The following is a 16126-nucleotide window of genomic DNA, read 5'->3' as shown; positions in this document are numbered from 1 at the left end:
TATTCTCCTGCTGCTCCCCGTGCTCCTGCTGCTGCTCCCCATGCTGCTGCTGCTCCTGCTGCTGGATTGCTGGTTAGAGACATCCTGACAACAAAAATCAGATTTTCCCCCAAGGAACTTGGTGCCCCCAATCAGCAGGAAGCAGTCTAACAATGCTGGTGCCCTCTTTCCCCTCTAACCTTCTTTCTTTCCTACCTAGTGTTGGGGGGTTGGGAGGGACAGGAGTGGTGCAGGGAGGTAGGAAAAAGAACCCAATAAAGTAGCCAAAAGGTCAGCTACAGACACATCTCCATTTTCAAGGAACATACATGAGTCTCAAAATTCTTTGTTTTTATATTTTTAGACTTAGGTTTATGTCTGTGTGTGCTTTGCCTGTGTGTTTATACACTACAGGAAGAAAGCACCTCCCTTGGAGGGAGAGGCACGTGTTGTGATGCGGGAGCTGTGTGTGCCGGGAACTGAACCTGGGTCCTCTCCAAGAGCCATCACTGCTTCTGAGTCTCTCTCCAACCCCCTTAACTTTTAAACATGTAACACAGTTGGCCTTCTGGTGTGCAATCCTGTAAGTATGAACACACACAGGATCTTCTAAACATCACTGTAATGGGTGCACATGTAATTAACAGCAAAATTCACCTAGAACATATGAAACAAAATTTTCATCCACATTATTTCAATGTTTTTTCCCATGAAAAAAAAATAAAGAGAAACAATAAGCCAATGCCTCGTAAAGAGCTGCATCACAAAGCCAGTTAAGGCCAGGGCGAGGGGGCATCACAGAGCTGATTAAGGCCATAGCTGTACATCTGAAAGCTTAGCGTCATCGGGTCAGCTGACATGTGCATTCCTTTACATAAAATGACTGACAGTGACAGTAAAATCCTCACCTGGACAGACACTGGGCTACAGAGCGTGCTCACTGTGGCCCCCCTCCATGTGGTGAATTAACTGTGCTCACAAGCCAGCTGGTCTGTAAAAGAATCCCAGACAGAACCAGTCACTTGGGCCAGGCAGCGGGCTGGGCAGCGGGCTGGGCAGCGGGCTGGTGCACTAGACTGCTGAATTCTGAATCATGTGACTACATTACTAGTCAAAGATGACGCGCATGAATTAAACATAGGAAAAGACCCTCCTGTTAGGAAGCGCCTCTCCATATGCTTTTGACTACATCAAAATGAAATGGTATCAAAAGGCAGATATCAAAAACCATGAAAGGGAAGCTTCCTATTGTTAACCACATGAAAATACTTAGAGGCAAGAGCTGGCTCAGCGGGTAAGGCATCTGCTGGGCAAGTGGGAGGACCCGAGTTCCAATCCCCACTGCAAACCTGAGGGCAGATGTGGGAGCACAGAGCTGTGATCCCCAATTCCTACCAGCGGAGAGAGGCCAGCTGCCCTGGGGTGCACAGCAGTGAACAGCAGACGATCCTGCCTCAAATGAGATGGAAGCTGATGCCTGACACCTGTAAGCGTCTCTGACAGCCGTGCCTGTGCTCACACATAGAGGTTCTCTCCTTAAGGATCACAGCTTCTCTAAAAGCTAGACGGAACACATGTGTAGACAAGAAAGTCGAGGCAGAACGCCTGGGATGGTTTTCCTCTCGATGGATAAAAAACCTGACACCTTACTTTTTACTTGTGAGTATGTGTACACGTGTGTGTGTGTGTGTGTGTGTGTGTATGTGTGTGTTTGGTATGTGTGTGTCTATGTGTGTCTGTGCCTGTGGGGGGTTATGGAATGCGTCTGTGTGTGGGTGTATATGTGTGTGGTGTGTATATGGGGGCTGTCTGTGTGTGGGGTGTCTGTGTGAGTGTGTTTATGCCTGGGTATGGTGTGTGTGTGTGTGTGTGTGTGTGTGTTTCTGTGTGTCTCTGTGTGTGTGGTGTGTAGTTGCAACCTAGGCCACACTCCCAACAGTGAATGAGTTCTCTGTAGGAGGGTTGGGAATGGAGTGACGGGTAGGGTGCTCAAGGCCAGCGCTGGCAGCCTGCATGGGTTAGAGTGGCCGTGGTAAGAGAGGCAGAGGGCAAAGCGCACCAGACAGAGCGGTAAGAGAGGAGGCGCCCGATTCTGGCAGGACGGATATTACAGGAATCATAGGTCAGCGCTAACACATAGGAGGCAATACGGATGTGAGCGCCGTGCTGTACAAACACAGACACATGTCCTTACTGAGCACTCGGTGTGGGGCGGCACCTGGCTGTCTCCTCACTCAGGTCCCTTTCTATGGCTGGTTAACACTGAACATCCACAAAGGCTACTCCCCTGCTGCCCGCTCACCCTGACTGTGAACTCCTCGCACCAGTAGCCACATTATGGACTTCAATGTCAGCACAGATGGTGCCAATTAGCTTCCATGTGAGGCTTTGATACAAAGAGAGCACTGGACGCCTGTGTGGCCACTCGGCTCTCATGCCCGAGGCTTGGGGACAGCAGTGACTTTACATTATCCACCTGTGCTAAGTAGCCACAAGGCTGCCTTGACTTTCAGGCTCAGCTCAAGCCTATCTTATGACACACACACACATGCACGTGTGCACACACTCACACATACACACACAGATACACATGCACGCACGCACCTTCAGTTTGTTTGGTTTTTTAACTCAATATATGTAAAACAAGAGATTCAAACACTTTGTCCCTCTTGGCACAGTCCATTTTAATAACCCTGAATGCACAGCCTGGGCAAGTGATTTGCTAACTAGGGACAGATCATGGCGGCAGCATCTCACGCTGCCATATTCTCACTGAGCTTCTAGGTTGATCCCTGAAGCTACTAAGTGATCCATCTGCTGAAGGAGCAGACAGACTGAGGCTCGGCAGGGCAGATCCAACATGTAGGAGTAACAGGACCTTCTGGACCCCAGCAAACATTCCAAACATCTCAAGAGCATTTTAGACCAAGCTCAAAAGCGAGCCCTGGGATGCTCGACCTGAGGCAAGCCCTCCTGAGAAGGGAGGAGAGATGGTTATCTTCCCTCTTTCCCTAGGACAGGCTCTAGGACAGAGCCTCAGCCAGGGTTTGCAGCCCTGCAGCCGTTCCTGCGTCACGCCACGGCAGCCCTGCAGCCGTTCCTGGGTCACACTACAGCAGCTCTGCAGCCTTGCAGAAACAACATGGGTGGCAGGTGCCAAGAGCTGGGACCATAGACACAGAGCTGCCAGAGAATGGGGCAAAGGGAAGAGGACAGAACTGGGAGGGGGCAGTGGAACCAGACACAGGGAGAGCAGCAGGGGGCAGACAGAGAGGCTGTCAGCACGCGCACCTGTACCTTCCATGGCTGCACGCTGGGATGGAGGTCAGGTTTGTAGTGGGAAGATACGGCACTGAGCTAATACTGCAAAGGAAAATGAAAAGCTAAGCTGACAGAGGCTGCCCCACCCATCGCTCCCCCCCATGCCCTCATTGGCCTAGAGAAAACCCTCTGCTGCCAGTCTTCCCTCACCCTGCTCCTGACAGAGGGTCCCTGGCCACACACAGCCCCTCACTACTCCAGCGCTATTATAAAGGACAGATAGCGCAACGGGCAGCTGTTCACTGCGAGTCACATCTGCCATCTGAGAGCAGAGAGAGGAGTGGTGCTCAGGCCTGCCACCTTCTTCCCTTCTCTTCAGTCTGGACCCCCAGGCCACAACGGGGCCACCTACACCCAGGGAAGGTCCTCCTTCAATTCCACTTTTCTGGAAACCAGAGCTGACAATCACAATTAACCATTACAACCCCAAAGCCAAGGACAGTTTCCCAGGCTTGTTTTCCCTGAAGCAGTGTGAAAGCCATATCTGGACCGTGGCCATCATCTGTACGGCTTACCTCCCATTGCTTAACTGACTTCTCCTGATCCAGCCTGGTAGCCATGTGTCTTTGTGGAGTCTTTCCAAAGGTTTTCACAAAAGTGATGGCTCCACTTTAGCAAGTGATTTTCATCAGTTTCCACTTCATTTAATTAAGTTACATCAATTTCAGTAACAAGAATGCCCTGCATAGACAATCTGGGAAGATCTCTCTTCATAAGCACTTAGCACGCAGGCGCTGTCCCAGAGCATGTCACAGACATGAGGACAAGCCATGGAGGCTTTGCTTGACAAAGTTCCAGAGGCCGCTGACTGTCCAGCATGATCTCTAGACATCCAGAGCAGCTGTTGAGCTTTGTTTGACCAAGTTCCAAAGAGTTCAGGCTGATCACCACTGCCCCTAAATATTATGTATGGTCCAGGTGTAATGTTTAGAAATCTGCTATTTCTCCTAAACTGTTTTTTCTCTTTATTTCTCAGCCCTAATGAAATTCCTACAGGGAAAACTTTCCACAGAGAATGTGGAAAGAGGCATCTGGCCAAAGGCTTGAGACAAAGAGAGAGTGTGGGCTCTGACTGTGAGCACCCAAGCAGAAACTGCATGAAAGAGTGTTAGGACCTTGACATCACAGTGCCTGGCTAGATACTATTACCTGTAGAAACGTTTCCTTGGAATCTGCTTTGAGAGCACTAGAAGGTGGGCTTGGAAGTCATGCTTTACAGATATTTTACAGTAGAGGACCCCTTGGTGGTTAGCCTAGGTGTGGACAGCACACATGTTGGTCTGGGACTGGAAGTGGGTCAAGTTTTTTCTTTAGAGAATGCCTAGTTCACGCTATGTTGCTATAGCCATCTTGTAAGCACAGTGGCTTTAGCCCAAAGAAATTATGATTAAACTTTGCCATGTATTATTTAAAAGATAAGGATCAGGTCATGCTGACCATCGTTTGAAAATTGATTGCTTTTTGTTGTGTGCTTTGTTGTAGGTTACAGAACTTTTTGTATTTCCTTGTTGCTCTGCTGGTTTTTGATTGCCCTAGTGATTGTAAAGATGTGGGGGGGGGGGGAACATGATGTAATCTATAATGAAAAAAACTGAACATCAATTCAATAAAATACTGGGGTTGGCCCAAGGAGAATGGACAAGCAAGTAACAGACGTGAGAGAGTGAGCTAAAGGGAGATGGGGAACAGGAAGGAGATGGAAAGATGGGGAACAGCAAGCAAGGAGAGATGGATAGTTAGAAAGACAGCAAGCGGGTAAGCGAGCAAGGAGTCAGACAGACAGACAGCAAGTGAGACGGAGGCAGACAGCCAGAAAATAAAGTTCTCCTGGGCTTGTACCGCACGTGCCTGGGTCTCCAGTGTCTCTTTTTCCTCAGTTCAACCTCTCCTCAACAACTGTGTCCTCTAGCTAGTTGTTCAACCAATGGTTGGTTTCCCTTAACCAGCTGTTCACCGCCTGCTCAGTTCTCCCTCACAGATCCACCTCCCTTCTCTCCTCTTCACTGTTCCTGGAGCTGCTCTTGGGGAGCAGCAAAGAGGATACATCCCAACCACTTCCTAGAGGCCAGGGGAGCCTGTCCCAGCAGCCCCAGCAGGGATGGAGATGGGGCCAACCAGGGATGAGGTCAGAGAAGAGGCCTTTACCATGCTGGGACTTCTCTCTTGGATAAGTCTGTAGATTCTCCCAAAGCTGGGACTCTATCTTATTAATACCTGGTATGTTTTAAGCATAAAATAAATATACATCCAGTGGAAGAACCCACCCTGCCTGCCTTTAATTGTCCCAAAACCATCCAAAGAGCACAGAGCCACATTTTAACTGGATAAAAACTGGAGGTGTGGGTAGCTTAGAGTAAGACCAGAAAACATCAAAATAACAGAATAAAAATAAAATAGGATAAGAATAAAAAAACAAAAATAGGAAGACAGGCTGGGTGTGGGCTCACACCTGCAACTCTGGCCCTCGGGAAGGTGAGTGGGGCAGGTGGATTTAGAGTTCAAGCCCAGCCTGGGCTACCTCATGACACTGCCTCAAAGCCAAAGCACAAATCTGGAGTGAAATCCCACTCACGGCTCCATTCAAAAGGACCCAAACTGAAGAGCCTGAAACCAACATGTGCAAGACACCGGGAAGTGGCGCCCACAAGAGGCACAGCTGGCACAGAATGTAATGAGCCCACCAGGGTGTGTTTGTGTTTCTGAGAAGAACAGCATCAGCCAACAAATACCGGGGGGCTAACCCTTCTCTAGGCACCTGTGTTTCAGTGCCTTACAGCAAGCAGAGGGTACCCGAACTCACGACAAGACGGAGAACTGCCGTGGGTGCTGGGAACTGAACCTGGGTCCTCTGCAGGAGCAGCGTGTGCTCTTAACCGCTGAGCCATCTCTCCAGTTCCTACCTACTCTTACAATAATGGAATTTTAAGATATTGCCTGGAAGTTTTCTTAATAGAGTCAGCACACTTATCAATTATAACTCCTAAGTTAATCCTGTAATAACTGTCACAGAGAGCATGGGCAAGGGGAGTGGTGAGTCACTCAGGACGTGGCTCAGCACACACCCTCAGCTCCCCTGCACAGGCCCCGGGAGTCCCATCGTGGAGAGGAAACAATGGCGACTAGAAAGTTCTGTGGCTGCTGCTGCTGACTTGCATGAAGGGTCCCAGGGATCCTAGATGGAGTGGGAACCAGAGAAGAAGGGGACAGCTTTGCCACGGTCAGAACAACAGCCAGAAGAAGCTCACCGAGAGCAGACAGCTTGGATGTGGTGTTACTCTCTTGTGGCTGTGATGTGGACGTGGCATTACTTTCTCATGTCTGTGATGTGGACGTAGCGTTACTTTCTTGTGGCTATGATGTGGACGTGGTGTTACTTTCTTGTGGCTATGATGTGGACGTGGGTGTTGCTTTCTCATGGCTGTGATGTAAATATGGCATTACTCTGATGTGGACGTGGCGGGGAAGGCGCGGAGGGTTGGACTGAGGCATGGAGGTAAAGCCAGCAGGAAGGAGGAGGAGGAGGAGGAGGAGGAGGAGGAAACTAATATGAAGAGCAAACTGTGATACAAACAAAATCATGGAAGCACAAGGCTGGGGAGACGCATCCATGAGCCAGTGCAGACATGGCCACCGCAGACAAGGCGCCAACTTCCTGTTCTGGGTCAAGCACGCGCCTGTCACTTGTTTAGTACGTTACCAGTGTCCCCTACACCTGAGGGCTGAGACACACAGAGAAAGGAAACTGAGGTTCTCGCTCAGCTACACTGCCTGGGACACCTCTGCCGTGGTAACCTGCTGAAGACGCATGCCGCACCAGCCAGAGCAACACCTATGCCTCCTGTGACAAAGTCTCGGCTAGCTCTGCGCTCACTACTTCACACAGGCAGCCTCATTTGGTCCTCACCCTTATGAGTGGCAGCAGGCCCTGCTCACCCCTGCACTTGTCCCTGCAGGGCAGGCTGCAGAGGACAGGGTGCGCACTCGCTCTAAGAGGTGGCTCAGCGACAGACTCCATGGTAATCACAGTAGAAAGCACTGTTACCTTCGCGCACCCTACTCCAGAGAGGGAGAACACATGTGACAAAAATTAAAGTAAATCTTGATATAAGGTTAAGAGCAATTGTCTTCAGTGAGCTTACAATTTTTATGTCTGAAACTAGGAAAATAAGTCGGAGAGCGCATAGATCACAGAAGGTCTACAGTACACAGATGGCAGTCAGTTCCACTTTTAACCACAAGGCGGCGCATGCATCATATAACTTTCACCTACACCCACAAGAGACTGCTTTTAAAGGATTTTTTGTTTTATTTTGTTTGTCTGTCTGTTTTTTGTTTTTGTTTTCTTTGTCTTGTTTTTTGAGACAGGGTTTCTCTGTGTACCTTGACTGTCCTGGAATCACTTTGTAGACCAGGCTGGCCTCGATCTCACACAGATCTGCCTGCCTCTGCCTCCTGAGTGCTGGGATCATAGGCCTGCACCACCGCGCCAGCCTATGGGATATTTTTCAAATCAGTAATTACAGTCAACGGACTCATTGGTCACTAGAACCTGAAGTACAGGCAAGCTCCCAGTGTGAGCAGCTGGCTCACTTTCACCTTTGGGGCGACCTCCAGGGGCGAGGGGAAATGGTTAGCATCCGGCATGTGGGGCTGATTCAGCCCGATAGCCATACAAACACACACACACACACACACACACACACACACACACACACACACACACACACACACGAGAGAGAACTGGGTGTTATCCAGCACTGACGTCTGACTGTGCTGCCCACTGCTGTCTTTACAAACTGCACTTTTTCTGCGACCCTCACTTACAGACATGCCTCACTGCTGGAAACCACGTCAGAGACCGAGGGCATGATGCAGAAGTGAGGCGGCTTCTCGGGAATGGCTGGACACCCATTTGATCTGAGGGCTGACCATCTTGGCATTTCTAGTACCGACTTTAACCCGCAGCCCTGCCACACTGAGCGTGCTCTCCTCTCGTGCTCTGTCTACTGTACAAGCCCCGTGAGGAGCTGTGTATCTGAGGGCAACACTAGGTGAACGCACAAATGCCACAACAGGGCTCATTTGGGACTCACACTTGACTGGAGGTTGCACTAAATCCAACTCTTTAAAATAAAAAGCAAAACCCAAAGCATCAAAAAGAAGTAAAAGCACTGAAGTTTTCAGGTGTTGGAAATGTGAGGTCACAAGAGCACAGTCCCAACTTTGTAAGACAGGGACTCTCTCTTAACGGTCTCTGTTCTGCAAGGAACCTTAATCATATAGATACACTTAGATGCTAATGAGCTTAAAGAGAAATGTAACATTTTAATTGCTTTTTTCATCAATATGTTAAGTTTTTTATTTGAACCATAATTTATATAGTTTTACAATTTACTGTGGCTTTTTTAATTAGCAAAAGTTTGCTTAGAGATGATGAATAAATACATTAAAGTAAAACATGCTATTATCTGTGATGAAGACATTTTAAAAACCTAATAAAAGCTGATCGTGAAGGTCCCTTGTAGAGGAAGGAAGATCCGGGTTCGAGGCACGCTCAGCTATGTGGAGAGTTAGAGAACAGCCTGGGCTACACGAGAAGCTGCCTCAAAGAACCAGAACAGCAGCAAAAGCCTCAGTGAACACTAAAACTTTTAGACTGCAGGGGGAAATTTAATTATAGAATTATAATTATAGAAAATTTAATACTTTATTTCCTTTCTTTAAAATCATTCAGATTTAAGCGAAAGCTTTTACTTTAAAAAAGAGTTTGAGCCAGGTGTGGTGGCGCAAGCCTAATTAATCCCAGCACTGGGGAAGCAGAGGCAGGTGATCTCTGCGATTATGAGGCCAGCCTGGTCTACAAAATGAGCTCAGGACAGCCAAGGCTGCTGTCTTGAAAAACCAAACCTCCCCCCAAAAAGAGTCTGACTCAGCGACAGTTCTTCATTGATGGAACAGACAAAAGATGAACACACTAGTGGGTCCATGTGACTAACGTATACATTGCACAGCTGAGCTAACCAACGTGCGCATCACCCGCAGTTACCTCTAAGTCTGAACCTGGATTTCAGCATGACTTTATAAACTCACATGGTCGCACAACCAAAACCCATGTTTCCGTTCATTTCTAAAAGCTCCATTTTCATTCACTGAAAGGCCATGTGGCGTTCAGCTGAAGTCTCAGCTAGAATAACACTGGTTAACTTATTTTTGTTGTTTTTTCAATATTATTTCTAGCTTTTTTTTTCTGAAGTTGGTTTTGTGATGACACAGGAAAATACTCAACTTATCGCAGAACTGTCCTGAAGTCAGCAGGCCACCTGAGCGCAGATGTGCCAAGCCCTGGACATCGCTAAGCAGAGTTACACTGGGCCTGTGACAGATCTGGTGAAGGGAAGGCGGGAGCAGAGTCGGCTGCACTCCATCCCTAAGCCCCGCTGTGCAGACAGGCTGTGTCTCTCAGGACTGTCACCCCTCCTGAGAGCCAGGTCCACCTTCGCCTCCGCACTGAGGAAAACATGCCCATGTAAACCGCCTCCTAGCACTGCAGCCACCTGTTCTGGATCTGGCTGGCTCGAAGTCAGTCCCCAAAGCATGGCTGACTCCAGACACGAAGCAAAACCACACTGCAGAGCATTTCTGGCACACAAGGGCCTCATGAGCCCTAGCCTCTCGCTACATGCCCAGGCCGCTTTCAGGGCTCTCCCCCTCCCTTCGGCAGGTAATAAACCTCACGGACGGTCTTCAAAGTCCTGCCCTACCCCCACATTCAGCACCGACGGCCTGGCACCCACTGAGCCACCTTCCCCCTCCCTGCTCAGTGGTACTGTCTAAAACTTATTCTCCCAAATGCACGCTGTCCACGCGGCATCCACCAAGACCACACACACCTGCCAAGCAGGACAGAAGGAGGCCAGCCTCCAGGGGGGACATTCAAGGCCATAACTTCATTTCCTTGGGTCATCCCTAAATCCAGAAGCCTTGGGTGTGTGGCGCGCTGCTCTACAGTCTTACCACATTCCGTAAACTTCCACAACACATTTTTAAGTAGGCACAAAGGGGCGTCATGTTCTTTCGTCCTAACACAGCAGCCGTGGACACAGCTCTGAGGACTGCTCATCCTCGGTCCCAGCTTGAGTTTCCAGACACAGTGGGAACCCACGTTCCACGATAAACAGGAAGGTGAGACACACAGGAGAGGCCCGTGGCATGGATGGGCGCTTCGCTTACCTCCACAGCCACCACGATCAGGACGAGGTCCGTTTTGGATTCTGGAAAGAGGGCGTTCACTTGTGGTGACAATCCAATCAGCGCACAGTTCGTGACCACAGATATAACACTCATTGTTTCAAAAGCCAGCTGAAAGGGGAAACAGGCACGGCGTCAGCAGTGGCAACAGCCACGTCCACCTCATCTGAACCCCAAAAAGCCATTTCCTGGGTTCCACACAATCCACATACATTTTAAACTTCTGTCCATCCTGGTAGGGTTCTCTTTGCTTAAGAAAACCATTCCTCAGTGGCGTTTTAGATTCCTTTGGCTTGACTGCCGCTAAGCGGTACATCCAGCCTTCTCACCTGGGGACAGCCAGGCTACCAGCGTGGAACATCTCTAGGGAATTTAAGGACCATTGCAGAAAAGCATTCGCACCCCAAACCAGGCAATGTCTGGAAAGAGCTATCTTGTAAAACTGTCCTCCCTCGATAAGGTCATGCTCCACTGGCCTCAGCTATAACCAAGCTCCAGTGATCGCCGTGGGTGGTCCCTTCCTGAGGACAAGAACCAAAGTCACTGTAGTGCATAGAGAGAAGCCGGGCCTCAGAGGGACTCATAGGATACTGCCTGGGGTCCCACACGGAGGTCCTGTGTCCTGGGGTGTGCCGCTGGGTAACTATGGGAACCTCTGTGTTCCTCTCTTTTTGATGGCCACTGCCTGCTAACTGAAGCCGCTCACCCTCACAAGCATGAGGACTCTGCTTCCATCTCTTCTTCCGTGGGTTTACAAAATGGCTGCCTAGTCCTGTGGAGTGATTTTGAGCCTGTGTGTTCTTATCGCCTCTGGCAATTTTCTGGGTTCTCCCAAGGACATGATCATGAAACTATATTTTCTCCAGAGTTTTCTCTCTCTTTTCTGTTTTATGTTTACAATTCTTTCCCTTCTCCGGTTGGTTTAGACAGTAACTCTAATCCTACTGAACATCAGAAGTGACTATACACACCCCTTATCCATTGGTATTACTTGAGTTGTTTGGCCTTATATCACCTGATATTTTAAGTAAAACTGATCTATAGTCTATACTTTGTGAATGTATATCTTCATGAAGTATCTAAGTTCACATATGGATCTATGCGTCTTTATTAAGTCCCACACACCTTTATGTCATTCTCTCACAAGACACGTGTCTGGGAGCCGCAGCACAACGCCACAGGCAGGAAGAACGCTGCCCGGTGCCCCGCGTCAGTTTTACCGTGCCCGTCAGTGCGCATGCGCGGTCTCCCGGCGGCAGTGCACAATGGCGCCATGCTTCCTGCCATCCACAGAGGCTCTATTGCTTCTGAGTTCTCTCAGTGTCTGGGATTGCATCACAGTAAGTCTGCGTTTCTAAGAATTGAGGGCTAGACTGACGAGGCCTTCCCTGAGGCCCCACTGTCTGAAGAGGGCACACAGCTTCTTCTCTAACCACGAACATGGTTGAGGAGCCAATGATGGCCTGAAGCCAGGGCCGTGGGGGGGCTGCTGCTCTGGGTCCTCAGAACCCAACTCTTCCTACGCTAAAGGGCTGGATTTCTCAGTCCTACAGCCCTGTGTGCTGGGTCAGCGACCCTCACGGGACCCTGTGCCCCACTGTGCAGCCTGACTAGCCTGCTACTGACTCCGCCCCGTTGTGTGGCAGTTTGTGCTGACTCTGCCCCTTTTCCTCCCTGGAAATAGTATGTGGATGCTGTACTTCCTGATGAGCTTGCTTGGTATAACACATACCATATGCGAGACCCCCGAGCCCACTGCTCTCTGATCCCCTGGACCTTCCTCCTCACGCACCTCTCCCTGAAGAATAACCCCCGGGCCAGGTCACACAAGATGATCTGGGAAAGCTCACTCTTCCTCCACTGTCTAGAATTGTAAAAAATTGGTTTAAAAAAAATGGTGTGACTTCTTTTTAAATGATGGAATTTGTGGTATTGTTATCTAAGCCAGGATTATCTTCTGCAGATGTGGACTCTAGACTCAGCTTCCTTCAGTCACAGAGATGCCTTCCACGTCCTCCCCACTCATTGGCTGAGCTGCAGCAGGAGACTGCTTTTGAAGGAGAGGTCCCCTCCACTAGTTGACCCGCATCCTCGCTCAGCTCCCACTCTGGGACCCGCATCCTCGCTCGCTCAGCTCCCACTCTGGGACCCGCATCCTCGCTCGCTCAGCTCCCACTCTGGGACCCGCATCCTCGCTCGCTCAGCTCCCACTCTGGGACCCGCATCCTCGCTCGCTCAGCTCCCACTCTGGGACCCGCATCCTCGCTCGCTCAGCTCCCACTCTGGGACCCGCAACTTCGCTCGCTCAGCTCCCACTCTGGGACCCGCATCCTCGCTCGCTCAGCTCCCACTCTGGGACCCGCATCCTCGCTCGCTCAGCTCCCACTCTGGGACCCGCATCCTCGCTCGCTCAGCTCTCACTCTGGGACCCGCATCTTTGCTCACTTGTCACTGAATCTGTTCTCTCTTATTTCCTGTCTTCTACTGGCTTTGGGTCATGTCTGCCTTCTCTAGTTGAGCAAACACTGAGCTCCATCCCTGGCGTAAGCATCAGTGCTGAGTACCTGCCAGCCTCCTCCTCAGACACGCCCACAGGCTTTTCTTTGCGCTGTCTGGTTTCCTAGTGTTTGGACGTCCTGCTGTCCTCTTCTGTCACTATGACCTCATTGTTACAGGCTAACCATGTACAACTCCAACTCTTGAAGTGTTTTCTGTCCTTGGTGACACGGTGACAACCGGATGTCCTGTCAGACACTGCTGATGGCACCGCTGAACTGAGCCTTCTCTGTTCTGGGTGACTTTCTTCTTCTGTCTTGGGGAAGGGAGTATTTTCATCTCTAAGTACAACATGGGTTCATCTATTTCTCCTTTCTGTTCAATTTTTTCTCTCTCCTGTTTGAAAAGGGTTACTTGATCCATATACATTTCAGTTTGATGTTTTTCTAAGAACATGTCCCTCTCTTCATGGCGGAGCATTCCTCCCTGGTAGCTTTTGCCTCAGATGGTATGACAGCAGCCTCTGCTTGCACTTTCCCTCTTCTCAGCAATGTTTCCTCATTTCTTTGACTTTCATCCTGTGTATATCAACCCATGTGAATGATTTCTGGTGAACTGGGCACACCTGGGTCACAGTCTCATCCACTCTGCCAATCTCAGTCTTTAATCTGTATCTTTAGGACAATTATAGTTAGTGTAATCTTTGGCATATTGGGGCTTAAGTCAGACACTTGTTTCCTATCTGATCCTTGTTTTTACTGTTTGCTTTTCTTACCTGACTTATCAATAAAAATCTTGAGCTTATTTTCTGGTAACTTCTAGGTATTATACATTTTCTGCTTTTAGGGTTTTTCTTTCCCCCAACAACTTTTACATTGTTTTTCATATAGTTACCTGCCACACACCAATACTGGCTGAAGGTTCTGCAAACGGTCGCTTGAAGACCCTGCACATTTTCAAGGCATCTGAGTTGACTTCAGTGAAGTTATTTAATACAGCAAAGGCAGCTGCTAACGGGTAAACACAAGAGAAAAGGCTCACATAGCCGAACTGCAGGAACAACTCCAAGTAATCATCAAAGGTTCCCTGCAATGTAGAGAGACAAGGGGCATCGCTTAGTGTCAGACAGGAGCAACCTCTGAAATGCTAGCAAAGGGTGACCTTAACTGCCAAAAATCTCAGGATCTACTCTGATTTTTTCTTCTCAACCACAAATTCATCTAAATTTAAAAGTTATTTTGCACTAAGTTGCTGAGATGAGGAATCAAAAATTTAGTTGCCCATTTCATCACATGGAAATCATTGAACTGATAATACCCCCCACCCCACCCCACCCACCACCACCACAAGGCAAACGACAGCAAATCTAAGCATGGTTTCCCTTAAGGATTCTGTTAAGAGATGGAGCCTTGTTAGGCAGTGGTGGCGCACGCCTTTAATCCCAGCTCTCAGAAGGCAGAGGCAGGCAGATCTCTGAGATCAAGGCCAGCCTGGTCTACAGAGTGAGTTCCAAGACAGCCAAGGCTACACAGATACATGAGAGAGCAGGGGTGGGGTGGGAGTGAGGGAGGAGAGAAGGAGAGAGGGAGGGAGGGAAGGAGGGAGGGGGAGAGAGAGGGAGGGAGGGGGAGAGGGAGGGAGGGGGGAGGGAGAGGCGTCCTTATTCACAGGCGCCCTGCAACCTTAGATGGAGTGGTTATGGGATGTCAGTCAAAATCGTGATCTCACATTCCTAACTCATTAATATCTGAAGACAAAGCTCAGGTTCCAGGGAGCCTCCCACCCCTCCACCCTACCCCCTCCCTCCCCCCTCCCCCACCCCCCACTACCCCACCCCCACTCCTCCTGTCACACTGCAGAGTTCCTTACAGAGTTTGTTTACCCACTGCCAACTGAACTGCACAGAAAGCAGACACGGGGTGAAGGCGGTCGTCTAGGCAGAGGCCGTGAGACTCTGAAACTGCTCTTTACACCGTATATAGCGGCTGCTGGATGCCAAGCGTGTGTTAGAAATAGGGTTTCAATGATAAGTAAAATGGGGCCTCAGCCTTTACAGCCACAAAAGAAAAATGAGTAGCTTATGGTCTCAGCACTGAATAAAATCTTAGCATCTTGCAGCTGAGAAGGGTAGTAATATGACAAGACAGTTAAGAAGGTAAGAGTCATAACAGCAAGAAAACTTGATAAAACTGGATATTGTTCATGATCTAAAAATGCCTACCAAACAAACATAACGGCCAGCAGTGGGAAATGGAGTCAGGAGGAAGGCGAGGCAAAGACGAAAGGAAGAAACAGGCATGGCTGTCTGCGGAAAGATGCCAGGTGTGGGGCATGGCTGCTGAGCATCTGCCCCTCTCCCCACAGCCACTATAAACGAGAAAAACTCCTCTAAAATCTGCCACCATTGTGAGCAAATGAAGGGCCCCTCCCACCACAGGGTCAGCCCAGCTGGGCTGTAAGGCTTCAGCAAAATGACACATTGTAAAGTCACAGAAGCCAGTGCCTTGAGAAGTGGGGGAGGGGAGGAGTCTGAGCCTGCCCTTGTCCTCCAGAGGTCTGGCCCCAGTCCCTAAGTGTTACTACAGATTCTGAGGCCGCCCTTACGTGAGGCTTACCAGGAGTTAAGACAGAAAAATGTTTCCTTGATTCATCAGCGGTTGCTGGCTGGGACATGAGGGGTAGAAACTCCTCCACCCACAGCTACATGGATACAAAGTTGTGGGTGCAAGGTAGGAGCAGCAATGCACGCTGAACTCTCCTCAGGTCAGGGTCAGGACACCCAGGGCCCCCTTGCTGAGGAGTCTTCATTTTCCCCACCTCTCTCGCTGTCTTTTCTCAGGTTTTCTACAGTGAACGGGAAGCTGTGTTTCACAACAGATCTGGAATCTAACAAATGACCTTCTTCCAAACTTTGGCAACAATACCTCAGACTCATACATGGAGCCAGGGAGCATGCTGCTCCAGGACTTGACTTCAGAGAGGAGCCACTGCGCCCAGATAGGACAGAGCTTTGGAGAACACCCAGGGAAGTGGGTGCTGGGTGTCGTGCCCTCCCTATGCCTGCAGACAGCTGAGGAGCTGG

General features: G+C 49.6%; 2 protein-coding genes across 4 annotated transcripts in view; one reads left to right on the top strand and one right to left on the bottom strand.

Moving 5' to 3' along the window:
* The window catches only part of GASK1A (golgi associated kinase 1A), a 401830-nt gene that overhangs the window by 297567 nt on the left and 88137 nt on the right, over positions 1-16126 (top strand). The gene's annotated exons all lie outside the window — the stretch shown is intronic.
* ANO10 (anoctamin 10) overlaps positions 1-16126 on the bottom strand; it is a 134484-nt gene that overhangs the window by 79620 nt on the left and 38738 nt on the right. For all 3 annotated transcript variants that reach the window (XR_014773850.1, XM_084754207.1, XM_084754208.1), the window contains 2 exons: positions 13939-14130; positions 10531-10659 (listed from right to left, as the gene is read on the bottom strand). Coding sequence is in view for 2 of the 3 variants with exons in the window: in XM_084754207.1 (XP_084610333.1) it covers positions 10531-10659; positions 13939-14130 (321 nt within the window). In the remaining variant the exon portion in view is untranslated. The remainder of the gene's footprint in view (positions 1-10530; positions 10660-13938; positions 14131-16126) is intronic.

The sequence above is a fragment of the Acomys minous genome (genome assembly GCF_964271855.1).
Source record: "Acomys minous genome assembly, chromosome: 13".
In the NCBI taxonomy this organism is placed as follows: Eukaryota; Metazoa; Chordata; class Mammalia; order Rodentia; family Muridae; genus Acomys; species Acomys minous.
This window is presented reverse-complemented; position numbering and strand designations above follow the sequence as displayed.